The sequence below is a fragment of the Mus musculus genome, chromosome 4 (genome assembly GCF_000001635.26).
Source record: "Mus musculus strain C57BL/6J chromosome 4, GRCm38.p6 C57BL/6J".
NCBI classification, from domain to species: domain Eukaryota; kingdom Metazoa; phylum Chordata; class Mammalia; order Rodentia; family Muridae; genus Mus; species Mus musculus.
Genome location: NC_000070.6, coordinates 120734608 through 120757434, shown reverse-complemented (window position 1 = coordinate 120757434; position 22827 = coordinate 120734608). Strand labels below are relative to the sequence as shown.

General features: G+C 52.6%; 1 protein-coding gene across 4 annotated transcripts in view; it reads left to right on the top strand.

Annotated features, from left to right (window-relative positions):
• Positions 1-9943: 9943 nt before the first annotated feature.
• The window catches only part of Kcnq4 (potassium voltage-gated channel, subfamily Q, member 4), a 51358-nt gene continuing 38474 nt past the window's right edge, over positions 9944-22827 (top strand). For 3 of the 4 annotated variants that reach the window (XM_011240583.1, XM_006503255.1, XM_011240582.1), the window contains exon 1: positions 9944-10575. In XM_011240583.1, coding sequence (XP_011238885.1) covers positions 10259-10575 — 317 coding nt within the window. In that variant the 5' untranslated portion in view covers positions 9944-10258. The remainder of the gene's footprint in view (positions 10576-22827) is intronic. The other variant, NM_001081142.3, reaches the window with a different exon arrangement.

Here is a 22827-nt window from a genome sequence, read left to right as displayed (position 1 = left end):
TCTGTGTCTGGGACATTCATGGGGGCTACTCACTTGGGAAAAGCTTGGAAAGGTTGATTTGTTTCAAGGTTGGATGTCAGGAAAGGTGGACCACTTGTCAGGAGCTAGTGTACAAAGCCAAAGGAACTTTCAGACTGAGATTCTTGACTGGTTTACAAATGAATTTCATCAGAACATGTCGCTTGCTCAGAAAAGCCTTGCCTCACCCAGACGAGCTACTTGTATGGCATTGTGGGGACATCTTTGCAGGAGAACACGGGCTTCTCTAGCAAACAAAGAACCCAGGAAATCTCTGCAGCCTTCGTTGTCATAATGGCTCTTGCCACTGTCTGCTGTAGTTCTCATCACCAAAGGCTTGGATCTGCCATAGAGGGCAGCCCGTGCCCCTTGCCATTCATCATGTTAGGGCTTCTATAGCCAGAGCCTGCTTCCTGTCCATTGAAGCAGGAGCAGCAGAAAAGAGCCAGCAGTGAGCAATCTCTCTGGCCTCCTTGTCTTTTTCCAACCATAGTTGGGCCTGCTGTCACTGTGTGATAGTGCAATGCCAGGAAAAGCAAAGATCAGTTTGCCATAATCTGGTAGACAACTCCCTGGGCTTTGGGCTCAAAGGGTGAGGTTGTGTAGGGAAGAGGCTTATACTAGACCCTTCAAGCTGAGGCCTGGTATCCTTAGGATTTCCTTGCCACCTATGGCTCACTGTAAACCTGCCTGGTAGGGTAGGCATTGGTGTAGCAAAGACTGATGGTTCACACCTCCTCTTAAAATGTAAGTCCCAAGTTCTGGGACCTACATTATATTCAGGTCTAGCCAAACTGCCCTTTACTCCTTGGGCAAAAAATAGGGGAGACTATTGGCCATGTTGGTGACCATCTGCTTAAGTATACCTCACCTGATATCATTAACTAGGATTAGGAAAAAATGGGATCATAAAATAAGAGCACGTATATGCTAGACCTACATAATTTTGAAAGGATTTGGTGCTGAGCTTCCTGGCTACCAAAGCAAAAAGCTAGGACCAAGTAAAGGATTCATTCATACTGTAAAGGAAAGTTAACAGTTTTGCAAAACTCTTCCTAGTTTTAAAGGAGTTGGATAGAGTTCCCTTAACAGAGAAGATTAAGTACCTCACCATTGTCAGAAAGTAGGCTTAAGAAAGCCCCCATGTGCTTCTAATTCCCAAATTGGCCTTCCCATCTGTCCCACCCAAACCCTCCTTTGTGCACATCACACCATTGAACAGGTAGAGGGGCCTGGTCACAGCAAAGGAACTGTACACTGTTTCCTGGTGCCCCCTGTTCCACCCTTCTTCCCTTCCACCCATTCCATGCATTAATTTAGACTTCATTCTTTTCTTAAGTATTTCAATTGATTGGTGCGATTGGCCAGCAGTTCCTGTGCACAGCACGCTCCCTTTAAGCAGGGCCCATTCAGATGTAAGCAAACCCTTTGGTCCAGCCCCAAAGAGCCCCTATCTAATCCCCAGCACGATCCCCTTACACCCATCAGGAGCACTCTGAGCATTTCTAACTGATCTTCACGGTGACCCTTCCAAAGCCAGGAAGATGGAGTACAATCCCTGAGTTACCGGCAGTTTGAGAGGTCCTGTGCACTGACTTGTCCAAGGTCATTCTGAATTAGGGAGTGAGGTTAAACACAAACCTTGGTCTCCTGACCCCTGTTCATCTCCAGATAGATGCTTTATTCAAAAACAGGAAGGGATGTGTGAGAGAAGAAAGCTTTACAGAATGTCCCACATTGGCTTTTACTCAGCTCCCAGGCCACTTTCCCCAGCCCTGAGTGTAAGTGGAATAGTTGAGTGTAAGTGGAATAGTAAATGAAGTTGGTGCTGCTCTCTGGTGGTTGGGTAAGAATTGGGGACCCCTGGGATTTTGAGAGGACAATGTGGTTGATGCCTTGCTTCCCAGGTTGGCCAAGGCCACGAGGGGGCAGCATACCACCCTTGCCTGGGTCCTTACCATCTAGTCCCATCCTCTATTTGAGAGAGTTCTAAGAACTAAAGGGGGTGCCATCATTTTCTGCTAATACCACAACAAATCCCTTGAGGAGAGGGTCCTTTGTGATAACAGTAGGACAGAAAACTTCCCTCTTTGGAGTATTGTTTGAAGAAAGTAGTCCATTCACTGTATAATTCCAGCACCTGGAAGGTGAGGACAGGGACAGGAAGTCCACATAGCAAGTTCAAAGCCAGTCTGGGCTACATGAGACCCTGACTCAAAAAAAAAGAGGGGGGTTGGTCCTACATTCTCTCATTTCATCACTCTATTAAAGGGAGAAACTGAAGTACAAAGAGGTTAAGAAATTGCTCACCTCTTTGCTTCTTTGCATCCTGCTTGCACCCACTGCCCACTGACTGCACTCAGTGTTCTTGTACTAACTGGTTGGGTTTCTGAACTTGCAGCCATATTTTCAGAATGTGCTGGCCCGAGTGCCTGGAAAGCCCTTTTCCTTTATCGATCTCATATACATCCATCAAAGCCCAATTGAAATGGCTCTCACTGAGAAACTTCTAATTCCTTGAGCAGAGTCAGCGAGGACTCTCTCAGTGCTCCTACATCAACGTCTACAGACTATTATTAGAGCTCACATACACAGCTGGGCAGCAGGGATTTCTTTGGCACCCTGTGCGCATGTCAGATGCTGTTTAGGACATTCTGCATCCAGCTGAGAACAAGCCAGGCAAGGTAGGTACTGCTGTTGTGGACTGAAGCACCTGCCGCATCCTCCATCTCTGCTCTTCCAGGCATTTTGTTCACTTTTGGTTTTTTGTTTTTGATAAATATATATCTCTATCTATCTATCTATCTATCTATCTGTCTGTCTGTCTGTCTGTCTGTCTGTCTGTCTTTCTGTCTGTCTATCTATCTATCTATCTATCTATCTATCTATCTATCTATCTATGAGTTCTGATGGTCTGCTAGGCAGGATCCTCTGAGATAGACCTTATAAGAAATTATTGTGGAGGAAAATAGAGCTAAACTGTAGAACAGAGGGCTTGCCTAACATAAAGCCTTGGGTTTGATCCCCAGCTCATGATAAACTGGGCATAAATAGCACACACCTATAATTCCAGCACCTGGAAGGTGAAGACAGGGACAGGAAGTCCACATAGCAAGTTCAAAGCCAGTCTGGGCTACACGAGACCCGGACTCAAAAAAAAAAAAAAAAAGGGTTTGGTCCTACATTCTCTCATTTCATGACTCTATTAATAAGTTAATAGCCTCTCCTGCTTTATAAGGAAGAAACTGAAGTACAAAGAGGTTAAGAAATTGCTCAAACCATGTTGTGGTGCACACTTTTAATCCCAACACTTAGGAGGTAGAGGCAGATAGATCTCTGAGTTCAAGGCCAGCCAAGGCTACAGAGAAATCCTGTCTCAGAGAGAGAAGGGGAAGGGAAGGGGAGGGGAGAGGAGAGGAGAAGGGGGAGGAGGGGAGGGGAGGGAGAGGGAAGAGGGGGAGCAGAGGAGAGGGAAGAGGGGGAGGGGAGAAGAGGGAAGAGGGGGTGGGGAGAGGAGAGGGGAGGGAGAGGGAAGAAGGGGAGTTGAGGAGAGGGAGGAGGGAAGGGAGAGGAGAAGAGGGAGGAGGAGAGGGGAGGAGGGAGGGGAGGGGAGGGGAGGGTGGAGAAACACAAAGGAAATTTCTCAAGGGTACCAGTTGGCTGTCAGTTTCATGTAGCCTGACCTCTGTTGATCTTGCTCCTTTCCACAGCACCAGCTACCTGTAGTGCTTTCTAAGGTGACATCTGAGATATTGAGAGAAGACCCTATGGTGGTCAAGTGCCCAGTCACATGAGTAGTTTGGACACAGCCTCTTCAAGGCCCTAGAGCCAGGCGAGTGATATCACCCCTAGCTTAGGTATCATGCCACTGCCATAGTCCAGAAAGAGGGGACAAGAAGACAACAGGGCTGGCATTCAAGAGGGGAAAATCTGAGCTGGGTCCCAGCTGGGTCAGGCTGGACTGGGTTCCTCAGGCTGGCTAGTGCTAGGGCAAGATCTGAAACAGAGCCCCAGCTGGCCTGCGCATCGGAGCCTCCAGCCCCTTCTTGGAGACCTGGCCTTCAGTGAGCCTCATGGCACCTGAGTGAGCTCCAGCCCCTCCCCCTAGGCTCTGTGCCTTTTTAACAGGTGATGTCTGTGGGACAGAAGCTTTCTAAGATAATGTATGTGTCCAAATGTCTTTATTTTGCCCTTTGATTTAAACAACAGCTTGGCAATAGATGGAGATGAAGGTTCACAATTCTTTGCCCTCAGCACTCTGAAGATGGTCTTCCACTGTCTTTTGGCATCTGTTGTTGCTGATGAGAAGTTTACTGTCAGTTCAATTATTGGACCTTTGTAGATAAGTGATCTTTTCTCTCTGGTGGCTTTTAGAATTTCCTCTCTATTCTTGATATTCTTCACTTTTGCCTAAAGGTGTTTAGATGTAGGTTTTTGTTTTTGTTTTGTACTGTCTTATTAGGCAGTCTGTAGATCATCAAACTAGAAACTCATATCTCAGTTCTTGAAAAAGCTTGGTCACCTTTCAGTATCTCCTGAGTGATGACACACATACTGGAGATTCCCATTTGTTTTGTGATATCTCTTCTTTCACATGTTTAATTCCCTTATTCTGAACCTCAATCTGGTAGATTTTCCCAGTTCTAACTTCTAATCTACTGATTCTCTCTTCAGCTTTATTTACTAAGTTGCCCATTGAGTTTGTTATTTTTCAATGTCAATGGCCTTAGTTCCTTAAAAATTCAAGATTAGTTGTGTTCATTTCTGCTGTGTGTGTCTGTTTGGTGTCTTTCTGGATTTGTTTTATAGATGCTGATCCTTTATCTTCTTGGAGATTTTTAACTGTATCAGACTTCTTTCAGACTGTCCCATTTTCTCTTGGTCTTTAGATAAGATACATAGCAAGACCCTGTCTTGAAAACAGTCCAGCATTTATCTCCCACACCTAACATTTCAAGGAAAAGCTTCTATTGATATTTGATGAGGTTTGAGGTCAGAGACCAGGAAGGCTCCAGAAGCCTGAGATAGCTTAAGATCAAGCTTGCCCTAGAAGTGCTGCTCTCTGTGCCTCTCCATGTTGTCTCTGAGCCTCTCACCTCTTGTAAGACCCCCTGAACTCATACCTCCTACCAAATATTAGCCATCCCTTTTCTAACTCTCCTCCCTTGCACTCATGGTTTTCAGTCCCTCCTACTCTCAAGATCTGCCTCCTACCCTGTTTATTTTGCCAGGAGAGCTAGCTAGCTTGCTTGCTTGATGTGTCTGTTTGTGCTGAGGTTTGAACCCAGGTCCTTGTACCTGCTAGGCAAGCGCTCTGCCGCTTAATACATCCTCAGCCCTGGTTTTGTGTTTTATTTGGAGATGAGGTCTCACTAAGTTGCCCAAGCTTGCTTTGAACTCCAGCACTTGTGATCTCCCAGCATCAGCCTCCTGAGTAGCTGGAATGACAAACACGAGCCTCCAGGTGACACTTGGTGACTCAACATCCCTTCCTCTACACTCCAACTGCTCTACTGCCCCAGTGACTTTTGCTGAGACCGAGGAGCTGCCAGAAGATGGCCCAGGACCACGGCCATCTTCATGGCCAGCTCTCCAGCAGCTAGGGAAGAAGGAAGATTCCCATGGGCAGAGGAGGAGCCTGCGAGTTAGGAATGGATTTGACCTTCGTTTCCACACCCCCTTCTCTTTCTTTGTCTTGTTTAGGTGACCCCCTCCCTGCCTTTGAGCCTTAAAATCAATGGAGGTTTACATTCACCGAGCTCAGACACACTCCTCTCTGAGCTTCTCCCCATGTCTGTGGCTCTGAACTGTCTGGCCAAACAAGCTTGTCTAGGGGAGCAGATGAGTGGTCTGCTCAGATCTGGGAGAAGGGGCTCCTTAGCTCTCTCCGGTTCTTTGAATCCCTTTTGTCCGTAAGCCTCCTGTCCGTTCTGGACTGTCTAGGGAGTAGAGAGAAGGCCTCTCTACATCCCTCAATGGCTTCCTGCTATTGCCCTGTGAGCACCTTCTGCCAGTTCTCACATGAGCAGTAAGAAGTATCTCCTATTTGTACAGCCTCTGCTGACCTGTGCCTTCCGGCATTGCTATGTCTGGCCCTCTTGAGCCCTCCTCTGCTCTGGACCACGGCTCAGGCCCCATCTGCTATCCAGACTCTTGAGCCTCTGCTGTTAACCACATTTCTTCTTTCTTCCCTGTGCCCTAGAACACCCTCCCTGACCCAGGCCCTGGCTACTCTCACACACTGTAGCCTAATGCTCTATTGGGCAAGTCTCCACCCAGCCTGAGGCTGCCTGACAGGTATGGATCTCCTGAGCTCCCAGCATGTTTGGGAGATGCTGAAAGAGAAGAAGCAGCAGTTTTGTGGAGCTGTGGGCCATAAAACTTATTCTCCAAGTCCTCTTCATTCCTGTCCTAAAGAAGGCTCATTGGCCTTCTCTCGTTGCCAGTGACAGCTTCTCCCTCCTTGGGCCCTCTAGCAATCCAGCAGCTGTAAGAAAACTCAGGAGAAAATTAAGTGTTGGCACACACTGGTAATCCCAGCACTGGGAGGCAGGCAGGTGGATTGTCGCAGTTTCAAGAGCACCAGGACTATGTAGGCAGCTGCACAGGGAGACCATCAGAGAGATAGGGAAGAAATAGGCAGGTGGGAGGAGCCTGGAGCCCCTCACCTCAACCATTCTTTACCACCTTATGATTCTGTCTGCTAAAAGAAAAAGAAAGAAAGAAAGAAAGAAAGAAAGAAAGAAAGAAAGAAAGAAAGAAAGAAAGAAAGAAAGAAAGAAAGAAAGAAAAGAAAGAAAGAAAGAAGAAAGGGACTCCTGGTGCTGACAGTGGCTGAAAACTGCTGAGTGCAGTCAACCCTCCCACTCCAGCAAGGAATCCGAGCCGTGAAATGACCTGAGGTCATAACAGGAGTCAATACCAGGGATGAAGCTACCCCCAAGAACCAAGGTGCCAGCCACTTCTAGACCTTGATCCTCTCAGATCTGGGCATCCTACCCCCTGGCAGGAGCCAGTGCTAGAGACTCAGAATCATCTCTTAGAATTCCTTCTCCTTGGCACTCAGGGCCTAGGAGTTCTGGGAAAGTGCAAGCCAGTGAGGGCGTGAGCTCCCTGCCTGGTTGTCTCTCCTTGGGTGAGTGTCCCTACCTCTCAGCCCATTTCCCACAAAGCACCGGACTCTGTTCTTTGTAAAGGAGAGGATCTGGCCCCCAGCTGGTGCTCAGCAAATGGGAACCCTCTCCCTCCCCACCCTTCCTCGCAATCAATACCTGCTCCATTGATGGATGATGGAGACAGTGATGGATTACAGCAGATCAGGGAGTTGGCCTGTTCTTATACAGCCCTGGAAACTCAAGAGCCAGGGAGAAACATGGGTCAGGGGATGAGCTCAGAAGACTAGGCAGGGTTCCCAAGGAGCTGAGGAAGCAGAGTTGAGGAAGTTGCAGAGGGTGGAGTCAAGGGCATAGATGTGGGAGTTAGAGAATGGTGTGTGGAAAGCCATAGCATACCCCACCTCCCTCCAGTAGGGAGGCTAGACCTGGGAGCCAGAGACAGCTGTTTGCTCAGAAAAGTGTCTTAGTCACTAAAGCCTGCTGTGGGGAAAGTCCGTTCTCTGTCATGTCCTGGGAATCCGGATGGGCACAGGAAGGCCACTGAGTAACACTCAAGAGTAGCCACCTGTCCTCTCTGGACTCTCCTCTGCCTCCTACACACACACACACACACACACACACACACAAACACACACACACACACACCACACCCTAGGAAGAACTCTCTCTTGTCTCCCTCCTCTTACTATCAATGCACATGACCCTCCACGAGGTGCTGACCTTCAAAGATAGCCTCTGGGACCTCTGTAGGTGCTTCTGAAATCTAGCTTCCATCCCAACAGGAACTACAGTTCTCTTACCTTCCCCCAGCCTTGGATGGGGTAATATAGGCCATGAACTGGAAAAAATGACGAGGACCCTCTCCTGCGGAGTTCCATTCACAGAGAGAAGGGAAGCTTGGCAATCACCCACACGAGAAGGGGAGCATGGGTTCATAGGTGGCACTCAACTGGAGGATCAGATTTCCCAGAACAGACCCAATTTTAGATATCCCAAGTGCTGATAAGGGCAACCTGAATTCAAGTTCCGTTTCAGCTAAGATCAAAGCCTCAAAAGACCCCAGCAGCCACTTTCCGTTGTGTAATTTGAATTCTTGACTTGAGTCCCATCCCTGGGCCTCTGATTGAGAACTTGCAGTTTACCAGTCAGGAGAGACAATGCCATATATGGGGTGGGGGATATACGGGCTTCAGCTTATAGGGAGAAGATAGCTATATCTAGCCCTGGCACTTGCAACCATAGTGCGCACCCCCCCCCCGCCCCCAAGTCTAGAAACCTTCAGTTCTCAGTAGGTCAGGGCATGACCTATGCAGGAGCACTGCGCACTCCCAGCACCAGCAGCAGTGGGAGAGATTCAGGTCAGACCCCAGAATGCATCCCAGCTGGGCAGGAGGGTAAGGGTCGCTAGGGGTTGGGGTACAGGCTGCCAAAGGTAGCTTGGGAACTTCGAATCCTACCCACCCTCACGGTCCATAGCCCTCCCTCCAGCCCTCCCGCTCTGGCGCTCAGCAGATCAATGCTGCCTTTGCTGACAGCTGAGAATCGAGCTTGCAGCCCGCCCCCCCCTTCCAGCTAGCTGTGTCCCCCGAGATCCTCCCCGAGGAGTGAAGAAGAGTTTGCTGCGGAAGCGCTTCACCCTGGGGCAGGGCCTGCGGAGGGAGCGGGAGCGTCTGGTTTGGCCATCGCTTTAGGCTGGGGAAGAAGGAAGGAGGGCCAGCAAACCCGAATCATCACCTAGTACACGGTCAGGAGGGCGAGGGAAAAGGGGCCAGACAGCTCACAGCGGAGACGGAGGTCAGGCACCGAGAACTTTTTGCTGGAGAGGGGTGCTCCTAGAGAAAGTCCTGGTGGGGTGCTATAGGCCTTTGGGAGTGCTCTGTCCGTTCCCCTAATACTGGCCCCTAGTACGTTTATTTCTATACTTCTATCTGCCCTAAACAAGCTTTTCTGGGCTAGAGTGGGAGAAGGGGGTGGCGGGTGTGAATCCCACGGAGCGGAGATGGAGTGGGGAGATGAGGGCAGGTACGTAATCAGGGAGGGAGCGTCCCCTCTGCTCAGGGTGATCAACTGGGGTCTCCTCCTTCATCAACAAGACGGGAGGAGAGACGCATCTGGGCACAACTGTGAGCTACACCACCCCACACATCTCTCGATAGCTGTAGGGCACCGGGCCCTTCAAGTAACAACAGCAGGAGGAACGGAAGCTGCTGTCCCAACTTCACTCGGCCCTCAGCGCATTTTAAACACCCTGCACTAGAAACCGAGGGCACGACCCGACGGGCACACCTCCTCGCTTACATTACCCATCGCGCTGTACTGCCCGGTTCTGCACACTCTTCTGTACTCTCATCCATCTATCTATCCACCCACCCACCCACCCACCCATCCATCCATCCATCCACCCACTCACTCTGAACCCACGCAGACCCACGGCTGGCTAGCCAACTCTCACAAGTAGGCACTTCTCTGGACACAAACACCTCCACTCTACAATGTAAGTGTCCCTCGAGCTACCGCGGCCACAACTCCACACTCCACGCTCCACTTTCCACAACCACTCACCAGGCGTCCCAACCTCCCTCCCCAGAGCGGGCCACCAGGGCCACACCACTCGTACACGCCCGGCCTCGGGGCCCGGCGCGCTGCCCGCGCCACGCGCTCGGGGCCGGGACACACCGACTGGGCGGACCGCGCGCCCTGCTCCGCCGCGTCCGACCCGGGTCCCCCTCCCGGTGCTCTTCTCTCTCGCTCCCTCCCCGATTTGGGAAGGCGGCCGCGGGGCGGGCGGGGGAGGGGCGGGGCGGGGCGGGGGAGGGTGACATGTGAGCGGCGCGCCGGCGGCAGGTGGAAAGGCGAGCGGCATGGAGCGCGTAATAAGAGAGTTGGAGTCGGAAAGAGCCGCCCCAGTCGCCGGGGAAGCGGGCGGTCAGTACGGGCTCCCGCGGCCCCGAGGCTCCGAGCGACCGCCTCCGGACCCCGCACGGACCCGGCCTGGTCCCTAGCCCCCGCCGCCTGCGTGCGCGCCCAGGGTCGCCTCGCCGGCCCGGGGTTCGAGCCATGCGACTCTGAGCCGCCCGAGCGCGCCCCCGCCCCGCAACGCCCCGGTCCCCCGTCCGGCGCCGCCCATGGCCGAGGCCCCCCCGCGCCGCCTCGGCCTGGGCCCCCCGCCCGGGGACGCCCCCCGCGCGGAGTTGGTGGCGCTCACGGCCGTGCAGAGTGAACAGGGCGAGGCGGGCGGGGGCGGCTCTCCGCGTCGCCTCGGCCTTCTGGGCAGCCCCCTGCCGCCGGGCGCGCCCCTCCCTGGGCCGGGCTCCGGCTCGGGCTCCGCCTGCGGCGGCCAGCGCTCCTCCGCCGCGCAGAAGCGCTACCGCCGCCTGCAGAACTGGGTCTACAACGTGCTGGAGCGGCCCCGCGGGTGGGCCTTCGTCTACCACGTCTTCATGTAAGTTGGAGCCCCCGCACCCCTTGACGTGCCCCGGCTCTGACCCCGCATGAGCCAGACTCCTTGGGGACCGCCACCCCGCGCTGGCTCCACCTCTCTATCCTATTGCCCCGGGGCAGACCCTCACTCAGTTCCCCTCTTGGGCCTGTGCCCCCTTTTCGGTCTCCCAGCCTGACCTAACCCCTGATCTCCCAGCCTTGACCCCTGTTGCCCTGGCGTCTAACCTCTTCTGCCTGCTCTCCTTACTTTCATCCTGATCGCAGAGCCCCACTGCTCTGATCCGTCATTCAGCTTCTTGCTCTTCTCTGCTTTACCAAGTCCGAAGCCGCTAAAGTGGGACTCTCCTTATCTTTTGTTCACCTCACCCTCCCTGTGTCCCAGACACAGAAGACCCTAGCCCCTACATTATTTTTCTCCCCTCAGGCTCTGTAGTTATGTTGTGCTCCCACCTGGTCCCCTTGGAGATTTCTCTCTTCAGAGACAGGCTGTACCCAGATCAGGGCTGTCTAGGGTCCCTATGGCTCTGACAGGCCTGTGTGCTGTTTCCAACTTTATCCGTGTCTTCTTTAGTCTTGCTCCGCACCCTCAACTTCGAAGTACCCAAGGCAGCAGGCTGCCCTGCCTGCCCTGCCCTGTCCTGCCTTGCCCTGAAGGCTGGGCCCAGCTCTCCTGCCTTGCTGGCCAGCTGTACTAGGCCTGGCTCTGAGCATGGGGAAAAAGAAAGAAGAGAGGGGTATGTTTGGAAACAATGCCGCTGTGGGGCCCCTCCTCCTCTCAGCAGGCTCCTACAACTTTCAAAACACTGACCCCTCTTGGATGTAGAGAGTGAATTTTGGCAGCTCGGAAGGCAGTCTTGGGGGAAGGCCTGGTCGGACCAGGAACATGAGAGGCCCAGGCCATATCGGTTAAAGGGCTGGGCCTGGTGCTGAGATGCTGAGAAGTGCCTGGGAGAGACAATGAGCTGCTCTTACCACTGCCTGCTCCAGGGTCTCCAGGGCAGCCCGCTTTGTCCACCTGATAGTCACTTGACAATCTGTCCCTATGCAAGACTTGAGTTTCCCTTTGTGTGTGAGTTAGCTTGTCTGTTAATCTCTCTACCTGTCTGTCCCACAGCCTTTCTGTTGGTCTGTCTGTCTTCGTGCTTTGTGGGCCTATCCTCTTACTTATTTTGATGTCTGTGTGTCCATCTGTCTATCTCTCTGTTCACCTGCTTGGCCACCCTTCTATCTGGCTTTCCCCACCCGTGTCTTTCTGCTTGTCCTCCTTGTATGCCCTCTTACCTCTGCCCCATGAGTCCGGGGGGTGGGGGGTTGGGTACAGAATCTCAGGGGAAGAGGAAGATGGTACCAGGAAGAACAAAGAAAGGGAACTTTCTACAGACCCACTTAGAATACTTAGAGTGGCAGCTGTGGCTTTGTGCAGAGACCCCAGGCTGAGACTCTGCTGGGTGTAAGGCCAGGCTTTGGATCCCAGTGAATAATCAGGGGCAGCCCACATCTCAGTGCACCCAAAAGACCTGGACGGACGTCTGTTGGATGTAGCTGTCAGTGGAGTGATATAGTTCAATGCTGGTGGACTAGGGGCTCCAGTGTCCACTGAACATTAATACGCCAGAGCCCCTTATGTGCCTAGGGAGGCTAAGACACAGGGCACAGCTATGCTTTCCACAGGCTCTTCCCTGGAGGTGACTTTTCCAAGTCATGGCAGGGCCTAGAGAAGTCAGTTGGCTCCTAACTTAGTTCCTTGGCCCCAGGCTGGGGCCGTCAAGTAGAGATGAAAACAGCCTAACCCTGACCAACCACTACTGTAGCTTCTTTAGAGGGGCCTCCCTTCTTACCAGGAGCTAAATCGGATGACACCTTTGCCCCACATCCGCCTCTCTCCAGATGCCAGGAATGCCCTGGCTAGGGGCAGCCCTGTCCAGAACACTTGTCTCCAGGAGCTCAGGATGGAAGCGTTAATTGGAGCCCTAGGGGAAGACACATGGTGTGACAGTGTCTGGATGTTTAGGGATCTCAGGGAACTGGCTGTAGATCTTGGAGGTCAAGGAGACTGAGAAGGCCCTTCCTGTTGAGTGCTGTGGGGCACTGTGTTAGTTGAGAGCCTTTCTGAGCATTAGATCTGTAGGTCATTGGAGTGGGTAGAAATCCTGTATTTTGGGACTTCTTCATGAATGGGCTAATGGGTGGGAAAGAGATAACTGAACAGTTGTGTGGGTGAGAGGACTAGGAATGGGTGCTAGCACTGGGGGTGGGGAGGGAGCCTACACAGAAGTGTCTCTTGTTTTCTGTGACTTCCAGATATGGACTTTTCCAGCCTCTCGAAGTAGGGTCTTGCATGCTCTTGCCAAGAAGTGCTTAGGGTAGCATTTCTAGCGTAGCCCCACCCCCACTCCCTTTGAGTGGGGTGGGGTTCCCATGCTTGGGGCATCAGTTAAGAGCCTCAGTTAGGACCTGTTTCCAGAGTCCCAGGCCAAGGGTGGGGTCCCCACAGAAGAGCCTAGGAGAGAGGATTTGGGAAGGAAGATGGTTGAAATACCTCCCTCATACCAGTCAACTGGTCTCTCAGGACCCACACCTTCCAGGACTCCTACGGGTGGAGAATTGAGCCTCTCTTGCTCTCAGCTGTGCCTCTGGGAAGTGACTGGCAGAAGCCTGTTCTATCCTGTCTCCTCCTTGTAAAGAGCAGAACGAAGGGTCACTAGACCCTTCTGGGCTCTCTCTGTCTCTAGGTCCTTAGTCCTACCACTTTGCCCCTTCACCCCAGAGCCCCTGCCACTGGCATGTATACCCCTTGCCGCCGCCCCCCCCCCCCAAGGCCTTGCTCTTGGCACTTTACCAAGTCCTCATTACTGAGTCCCTAGGAGCAGACGCACTCCTTGTGGTACCCCCCTCAGACCACACCAGCACCTTTGGAGTTCTAAACATGGAAGGGACTGTGAGGGAGCACGCCCCTCCCCCATGTCCACTCTGCTTCCCTGGCCACTGCTATGTCCTCACCACTCAACCCTTGCTCCCAGCCCCCAGCAAACTTCTCTAAGTGAAGGTTTAAGGCTCTGTAAACATCCTCCCTCAGCCTTGTCCCTGGGGTCAGAAACTGTGGGAATGGGAAGAGGAGGAGGGTAGCCACACTCTCGGGGCCTGTATGCTCCTAACTTTGGAGTCCCCCCACCCCAACCTCCTACCTCAAGCTTGTGAGACAGGGCATAGCCTGGCCTAGAAGTTATCCCAGCACGGAACACCCAGACCAGACCAGGTTAGTTCTCACATTCTGACTGCCCCATCCCAACTCTGAGAAAACTAAGGCTCTGGAGACCAAAGTCATGTGACAAATTGGTAGCAGAAGCAGAGGGCCAGACCTTCAGTCCAGACTCCCTGTCCAGAACCATTCTCTCTGCTCACTCAGGCCACCTGGTGTGGCCCTTGGAGTTCAAACTGAGATTTCTGCTTTTGTGCAGGCGCACACCCTTCCCCAGCCTGGTGAGGTGGGCCCTACTATCCTCCCCAACTGACAGGTGAGGAGGGGGAAGCCCAGGGAAGGTCATGCTGTTCATAAGGAAAAGTCTCAACCCAGATCCCTCTGTCATCCACTGACCTTAGCTGGGTCAGGCCCCAGACCCTCCAGAGCATCTGTGTCCCTAGCGCCTAGCACACTTGCTGCCAGGGGGCACAGTGATAAGATTTTATAGAATTGGGTGAAAACTGTTCTGCTGTTTCTGGGACCAGTCAAGCTTGCATTGCAGAGAATAGCCCTGTTGCATGCTGCACTCACCACAGCCCTGGCACAGGTGCCCACGGATGTCACACATGCACATGCGGCAACATCCAAGAGAAAGAACTGATGTTCCACCCTCTCACTAGCTTCATAGACTAAGTCATGTCAGATCAGGAGGGACTCCTCCCTTAGTGCAGTTTCTGCCTCTCCTTTCCCAAGGTTTCAGGCTACCTTATGAGCAGTCCGGGGACTCTGATACAGTGGGGATGGCTTGGGCTCCTCCCATAGGGCCCCCTGAGCTCCTTTGCCCAACCCTGCTGTGTGTGGCTGGGTCTATCAGGCATAGAAGGAGACACACTTTCCTCCAAGGTGACACTCAGCCTCCCAGACAGCACTGCAGAAACCTGATGCTCCAACACCTTCCCGATGTGACTGGGAAGGACTTGGAGTGTGTGACCCGTGGCACTTTTGTGCTTCTGTTTTTCCTTTATAAGGAGTGGGAAAGTGAAGATGTCAATTTTTCAATGGCTTCTTTGCCCTTTCCCTTCCCCTGGCACCTGCTGCTCCCTCCTTCTCAGTCAGGCCACTGTCTGTCTGTCCCGCTCCAGATCTTAGCACGTTTCTCCTCCTCACGGAGGAAGCCCTTCTGGATGTCTGTCTACAAGCCCCGCTGCTGAAAGAGCCCCATAGCCACACAGCGTTGGAACCAGGCTTGCTTTAGGAGGCGATTATTCTTGGGCTAGAGGCAGCACTTGGAGTGGGTGATTAATTTTAAGTTCTCGGAGCCATCAGAGTCACTGAAGTGGCCCAGGAGCAGGGGGAGGAGGCTCTGGGGCCTGCCCCAAAGGAACTCCATGGGGAAGTCTCTCCACTCAGGTTCTCCACAGTGAGATACAGCTCTGCAGTGACAACTGAGGGGTGGGAGGAAGAGGGGAGGTTGTTTCATTTCCCCGGAGCTAGTTCCACGGGGACCTAAGACTTGGCCTTGCAGATGGAGTTTGTTTCTGTAGCTGCCCTTAGCTTTCGTGAAAGTTGCGTAGTCTCTCTGAGTTCTGGCTGTCTAGTCTGAACAACAGGAATACAGCTGCTTCCAGGTGGCCAGGGCTGAGGAAGAAGAGCAGCCAGTGCTTGGTCATAAGTCATTGTCCTGACGGGAAGTCTGACGGGGTCCTGGGCTCAGCAGGGGAGTGTGTGTGCCGAGGAAATAGTGGGGGTGGTATTGCCCATGTCACCTGTGTATCTGCCAGGAGCCTGACACTGTGTCTTTGTGGCGTTCTGTGGAGCAGCCTCCAGGCCCACCTGAACTTTTTTCTCTTTTAGAATGAATCTCCCTATTGTAGCCCAGGCTAGCCTCAAACTTCTAGGCTCATGGTCTCCTGTCTCAGATGGGGTCAGTGCATCCCTCCAAGCTTCTTCCTTGCACCCTCTCATTTATGCCTCCTAGCCATGGTGTCAGGGGACAGTCATCTTTGCTTCTTGCTGGGTAGGGGATGTCACACAGCTCGTGCCCGGAGTCACTAACCTGAGTCTCTGGGCTGCTTATGGATTTGTTTCTTCCGTTGTGTCACAAATGACATCAGCCAGCACAGCGCGCAAGCTTTGCCAGGCTTGGAGAACCAGAGACTTGCCTGCAGGGAGCAGATGGGGGAGGGGGTGTCTGCTGTGGGGAGGCTGCCCAGTCTCTAAGAACACTGCTCTCTAAGTCCCCTGGGGCCCTGGTTCTGGCTCTGTGTTTGTGAGTGTGCCTGTCCCTGCACCAGTGTGCCATTGTGGGGTTGAGGTTTGGGTTTCGTGGTTCATGTTGTTGTTGTCCCTCCCCCAGACCAAACCCACCCCACTTCTACCCCACCCCCACCCCCAGCTAGCTGACACAGAGAGATAACCCAGTACCAGTGGTCTTTGGGACAAACCCGGGAAGATGCCCGTCCACACTCCACCCTGATCCTCAGCCTCAGTGTCCTCTTCTGCCAGATGGGCCTAACAAGGAAGAGAACCCCACTTTCTCAGGATTGCAAATGCAAACCTATGCCTATGGTGAGAGGTGCTGCTGACTCGAGAGTTGAAATGGGAGAGGGAAATCTCGTAGAGCCTTCTGCTAGGCCCTTCAAAAGACACCAAACCATTTAAAGGGCTACCCAGGAGGCTGCCAGTCCCACAGAGGCTCCCTGGAGCTGGGGAGAAAGTGTGCTCTGGCCTCGGAGGCTTGATGGAACCCACCGGGACTCCAGACAGACTGAGTAACTCTGTGTACCCTGGAGCTTGGCACCTGGGGGTGAGGAGCAGGAGGGGGGGGGAAGCCCCAGGCGGCAGACTAATTGGGCTAAGAATCTGTGGGCAGCGCCTGAGGGAGGTAGGCAGAGAGAGCAGAGCAGTCACTCTTCCCTCATCCTTCCTCCATGGAGAATGGGAAGCAGTGGGTGGTGTGGGGTCTCTGGCCTAGAGGCTGCCTGGAAACCATGTGACTCCTCAGACTCTCATACAGGCTGGTGGTCTAGGAGCAAGCTTGCTGGAGATGATACAGTTCTCACAGAAACCAAAGGGATGGAGGTCAGTTAGCAAGAAGGACTGTCAAATAGCCAAGAGCTGGAGAGGGATTCTGTGGGATACTCTTTTCATAATGTGGAAAAGCCTGTCCGACAGAGCTGAATGTGATTCACTCTGATCATCCCCATCACGCAGAGGAATGGCGCCCTCCACAGCATGGAGGGCAGAGGGTAGACATGTGCTTCCTCTGAGCCCAACATTGGAAAGGAGATAAATCAGGGTCTGCTGGCTCTGGAGTGAGGGAAGGGCTCTCTACTGTGTCTCCCTTACCATCCTTCCTTACAACGCCTCCTTGGAGTGTCCAGGTCTCTGCCTTTGGGTTTATTTTTTGCTGGGCTTGGCTGTCTCTAGGGGTTGGAGAAAGAAGGAGGGCAAGAAAGAGTGGCTTTGTCAGCACAATCCAGGTGCTTCTGGCCCATCTGGGCCCGAATGCCACCCTCTGCAGAAGGGACAACCCTCACCCAGGTGGTGCAGTCAAGATCCTGAGCCCTGGGGAAAATCCTCCTTCAGGGATGGGGTGGGTGGGACCCGCACAGCTTCTCTGTCTAATCCACGTTGCTGCAGCGAGTCAGAGCAGAGACTCAGAGCTCCAGAAGCCTCAAACCAATCAGGAGACAGGATCTGATGGCCCAGGACACAGCTCAACAGATAGATGTTGTTATGTTGTGTGCCACATATCCCCAGGGAAGGGCCAGCCCCTGAATACATTCAGCCATTTCCCCTGCCAGTCTCTGCTTAGAGACCATGGAGTGGGAGAGGTGTGATAGGGAGGAAAGTGGTACCCTTGGTCCACCAGAAGGATTAGGAAGGCACACAGCCTGGGAGCCGAATAAGGCTGAGTGAGCATGTCTGCAACTAACTCCTTCAGGTTCTTTTTATTTTTGGTGTGTGTGCGTGTGCATGTGTGTAGACAGGGTCTTTGGGGTCTTTCTAACTGGCCTAAACTGACTCAACACTCCATATCCTCCTCCATCCTTATATCAAGCACTGACATCACCACATCTGGGAGGTTTTGTAAGTGATGCTAGCGATCTAACCCAGGGCCGTGTGCATGCTCGGCAGGCAGGCACGCTCATAGAACTGTATCCCTTACCACACTTGCAGGCAGACTCTTGCACGCACACACACACACACACACACACACACACACACAGGAGAGAGAGAGAGAGAGAGAGAGAGAGAGAGAGAGAGAGAGAGAGAGAGAGAGAGAGAGAAGTTAAATGACTGCTGGGCATGGTGGCTCACACCTTTGATTCCAGCACCCAGGAAGAATAAGCAGGCAGATCTTTGTGAGTTCAAGGCCAGCCTGGTCTACATTTGTGGGTTCTAGGGCAGCGATGCAGTGAGACCCTGTCTAAAAACAAACAGATAAATGAATCCACAAACCCACAAAAAGAAGTTAAACGACTTGTCTAACATCAACACAGCTAACATTGGAAGAAGCATTGTAGAAGCAGCATTTGAACCCGGAACAAGACTCCTGGAACCGTGTGCTAAGCTGTCTGCTGCTCTCTGCCTTAGCAGGGGTTTGAGTTTACAGGGCCCTCCTACCCACTTCCTGTCACCCAGGATGCAGGAGATTGAAGTCAGGACCTTGTGCAGCTACGCAAGCACTCTACTGCTAGCCCCCTTCTTGGGTTGGGGGGATGAGGGGAGGCTCAAGCCTCCTGCCTTTCTCTGTGCCTCTTCTTCCTGTCCTTGAATTCTGCTTTTGTCTTGGCTCCTTCCCACACAGTTTCATGGTGGGCTCACAATCCTGTGACATTATGTGATCTTTTTGAGGAAAGTTTCCCTTCCAAGGTTTTACCTCTGGACTCCCAATAGTACCCAGAGAGTGAACACCCAAGCTCATCCCTCCAAACTGGTCCTCCTTCCTGGATCCAGTGGCTCTCCTACCTCCACACCCCGGAAGCTCTTCCTACAGACACCCTTTGTGCCCCCTCTTGGAAATAACCCACTATGCGCAGCTAAGTGCTTGCTGTGCTTTTTCTTAGGCTGGTCACATACATCTCTGTCACACCCACTCCGATTGATCCTTCAAAGCCCTGTTTGAACATCGGCTCTTCTCGGAAGCACTCTCTGCCCACTCTACTTCAGCCTCTGCTGGAGATCCTGAATTTTACCTTCTGCCCCATGTATTATTCTTGGTTCTTTCTCAATGTTCTGTCAGACCTAGTTAGGGAAGGGCGAGCACTGTGCATGGCTCATATTCGGGAAAGTTGCTATCCAGGCATGAGAGAGTGGTGGTGGCCAGCTTTTAAGAGGAGGAGGGTTTTACCCGCTGGAGAGAAGTAGAGAAAGGATTCCTTAGACCTCCAAGTGCTGGAATCTCTCTCTCTCTCTCTCTGCCTATATCCTGAGGGCAGAGCTCTGTTGGGCAGGAATAGCAAGGGTGAAGGTTTGAGGCAGGCTTTCCTGGTCTCTTTGCAACAGGTTCTATAGAGCCCTTGGTCACTGAGCTATGCAGGGAACCCCTATCCTTTGGAGCTGAGCTGTAGGCAGAGCAGATGGGGGCAGGAACCCTCCATGCCTCTTGATCGACTGCTCTGCACATACAGCTGTTCTTCCCGTCCCTGTGACTAGCACTGCTACTGTTCCCATTCTGCTGACAGGACAAGGAGGCAAACCAAGTCATGCAGCCAGTCTTTTGCAGAGCTGGGATTTGAACCCACAGATGTGAGACCCTCAAGCTTCAAGTGCTTCTCAGGTGCATGAGCAGAGAGCCTGGGGTGTTTTCAGTGGCCAAGGGAAACACTGAGGAAAATAAGGACATCGTGGTGACTTTTTCTTTGAGCTGAATGCGGTCCATTTCGAAGACTGTCATGAAGGCTGAGACTATGTGCTTTCATTTGTGAAGTGATGAGGCGGGGATTTTTAGAAATGTCCTTACTTTGGCAAAATAAAAAGTTGAAAACCTTATGCAGTCCCTGAAGTACTTTTGGAAATTCAACCGAAACATGAAATCCCCAAGAGCTGGGGCCCTGTCCTGGCTCCCGACCAATAGGGCCGTAGGAGTTGGAAGAGACCTGGCAGCTGGAAGGATTATTGGGGGACAGAGGAGCCTCAGGTCCTGTCCCCTCTCACCCTGGTCTGTTTCTCAAGACTGGCCTGAGGGGTTGGGCTAGCCCAAATCAGGAGCACTGAACCAGGAGTTTCCAAGCCAGGAATGTTCCTGCCTTTGCATCCTGTGTAATACCAGGCAGGCCCATTCTCACCAAGTCTCTGCCCACCCTAGAACTCTAGTTGCATCCTGCCCACCTCTTGGGCCGTCTGCTAATTGAAGTTTTGGTGAATTAGGAAGTGTTCTGAAAAACAGGGCTGTGTGCTGGTTTTCTTATTTTTATCTTCCCATTGTAGGCTCCCACTTCTCTGGAGCCCTGGAGCCCTCACCTGTGTCCCTCTTGCTGACTCTAGTTTGAGCCCTGACATTCAGCCATGGAGGAACAGATTGGCCCTGTTAGAACAGGTTAGCCAGCATGGCAATGCCTTTCTTGGGAAGCCTCGGGCCAAAGCTCATAGATGCACCGGGCTGAGGTCCTAAGAACACTCAGAGCCCGTATTTAGTAACAAGATCTTCACCCCATCTGTAAGGTTTCCACACAGTACTCCATGAATCCCCACCAAGATCCCTATAAGGTAGATAAGTCATTGTGCCCATCGTTCAGAAATGGAAGCTGCAGCTTGCTGGTTGAGCACAAGCCCTTGTCATTGACAAGAGGAAGAGGCAGGAAGGAGTATCTGGAGAACTAGAATTTTCTAGATTCAGTCCAGACAGTGTCTAGAGAGTCCGAGTGTGCTTGCGCACCGCTGCTGCAGGTCAGGCTTGCAGTGGGAAGGGAGGCTTGCCTGCTGCGTGGTAACCAGCAGCACCTCCCTTCCCCAGGCTCCTCCCCCTATTCCAGCTCTCAGTAACAGTAAAGATAATAATAGCGAGTGTTTATTGAGTGCTTACCAAAAGCCAGACAGACGCTGCTCTGGGAACTTGTCTCTCCACAGCCCTGTGATGTGAATCCTGCCAGTGGGCTCGTTTTTTCCAATGAGGCTGAGGCCCAAGTTTGTTAAGTCTCATGCTTGGATGATAGTAGCTGGGCCAAGACCCAAACCCTGGAGTCCAGCTTTGTTGGCTGCAGCCTTGTGAGCCTTCCTCATCCTCATCACCTGTTGCTCAGGGAGACCGTCCTAAACAGCACTTCAACCATCAAGTTCAAGACACCGCTCCCACCTCGTGGTCCTACTACGTGGGACTCATTCCTTGCCCTTTGTTCTGCTCTCATTCAGCAAACTTCACTGGCAGTCCCTGGGGGTGCACTCTAAATGGGAAACTGAGGACAGAGCAGTGAGTCAGGACCCGAGCCCTGTTCCCTAGGGGTGGGGGTGGGGGACATGGACGGGTTTCTGCACTGCATAATAAGTCTTTAGGTACCGCAGATCTTGTGGGATCCTAGCAGAGAGTGGTCAAGTGTAGTCCCAACCCAAGCTGGCTGAGCAGCAGTGGCATCCTGTAGAAGGCAATGGAAGGGACTGAGTGTGGGTGTGACAGCAGGTTTCTGTTAGAAGTGCCTTTCTGGGACTGAGCGGGACCTTGATGGAGGAAGGACTCTGAAAGGAACCCCAGGATGCCATTCCCATTGGCCTGTTCTTCCTCTGCTTAGCCCAAGACCCACATCCGAGAACACCCTTCCACAGCTTCTCCTAACTCTGCCCTGGACCTGGCTGTCCCAACCTGGCCTGCAGCCCTGGGAACTTTGCCTGTAGGGAAAGCTCCAGGCATGTATGCAAACTGCCCTGGGAGAGGCAGCAAGCAGAGCTGGGGGTGTGCTTGGAAGCAGGTAGAGTGAAAACAGGTCCAAAGGCTGGTTGGAAAGGGCCAGAGGGGTTGGGATTGGGGTCTGCGGGTGTCCCCAGAGTAGTGATTCTGAACAGCCTCATGAGACTGTGCAAGGATTGACGGAGACAGTGATGGAGGTCTGGAGAAAGACGAAAGGCCCAGCTCCTCTCTCCCTCCTGTCAACAGCTCAACAGGGTTTAGAAGTCACCAGTCTCATTAGACTTCCCAATCCTGCCACACTATTGATGAAGAGGCCAAGACTCTGACCTGGGCAGAGACTAACAGTAAATCAGCAGTTGAGCCCAGACCACAGCTTGGTCTTAGGGAGCTGTCACACCCTCTGAGCCTTGCCTTTGTGCTGGAATGGCACTCCCCTCTCCCACGTGCTGGTCCATAGAGTACTTCACAGCACACCTGGCCCAGTGTGGGCGTTAGTTATTGTGAGTTCAAATAATCTCCCTCAATCCTTGTGACAGAAATCCTCATGGTAGTACCTCCCGGAGGGAATGTTACTCACGCCATTTCATACTGAGCCTGGGAAAGAAATGTAGCTGGATGGTAGAACATTTGCTTAGGGTCCTGTATTTGGTTCTCAGTACTGAAAAAAAAGTGTGTGTGTCCGTCCATCTGTCTGTCTGTCTGTCTGTCTGTCTGAGGTGATAGCCTGGTCAATAAAGTGAGTACCACCCAAGCATGAAGATCCAAGTTTGACCCCCAGCACATGGGTAAAAAGCCCGTGTCAGTACAATTTGTAATACCAGCGTTGTAGAGGCAAAACCCTGAGACTTCCTGCAGGCCTTGCCCAATCATTGGGCCCTAGACCCCAGTGAGAGAGACCTTGTATAAAAAATAAGGCAGATGGCTCCGGAGGCTCTAGCCTCTCTAGACCTGCCCTCCCCTTCACTCCAAATGCTGTAGAGTGCATCTCTATTCACTCCAAGTACTCCAGCATTTCCCTACCCAAGACCTACTGCTCAAAGACTGGAAGGGTGGGGAGCATGAGACAGGCAGGGAGGGCCCCAGCAGAGAGCTAGGTGCTAGGTGTGACTCTGAGGCTGACCTTTACACATAAGCACATACATGTGTGCATGTCCACGTATTTAGCTGGGATAGGCACACTGCCCCAGTTTTGAGCACAAATTAGCTGTTGTCCCAGGCAAGACCCA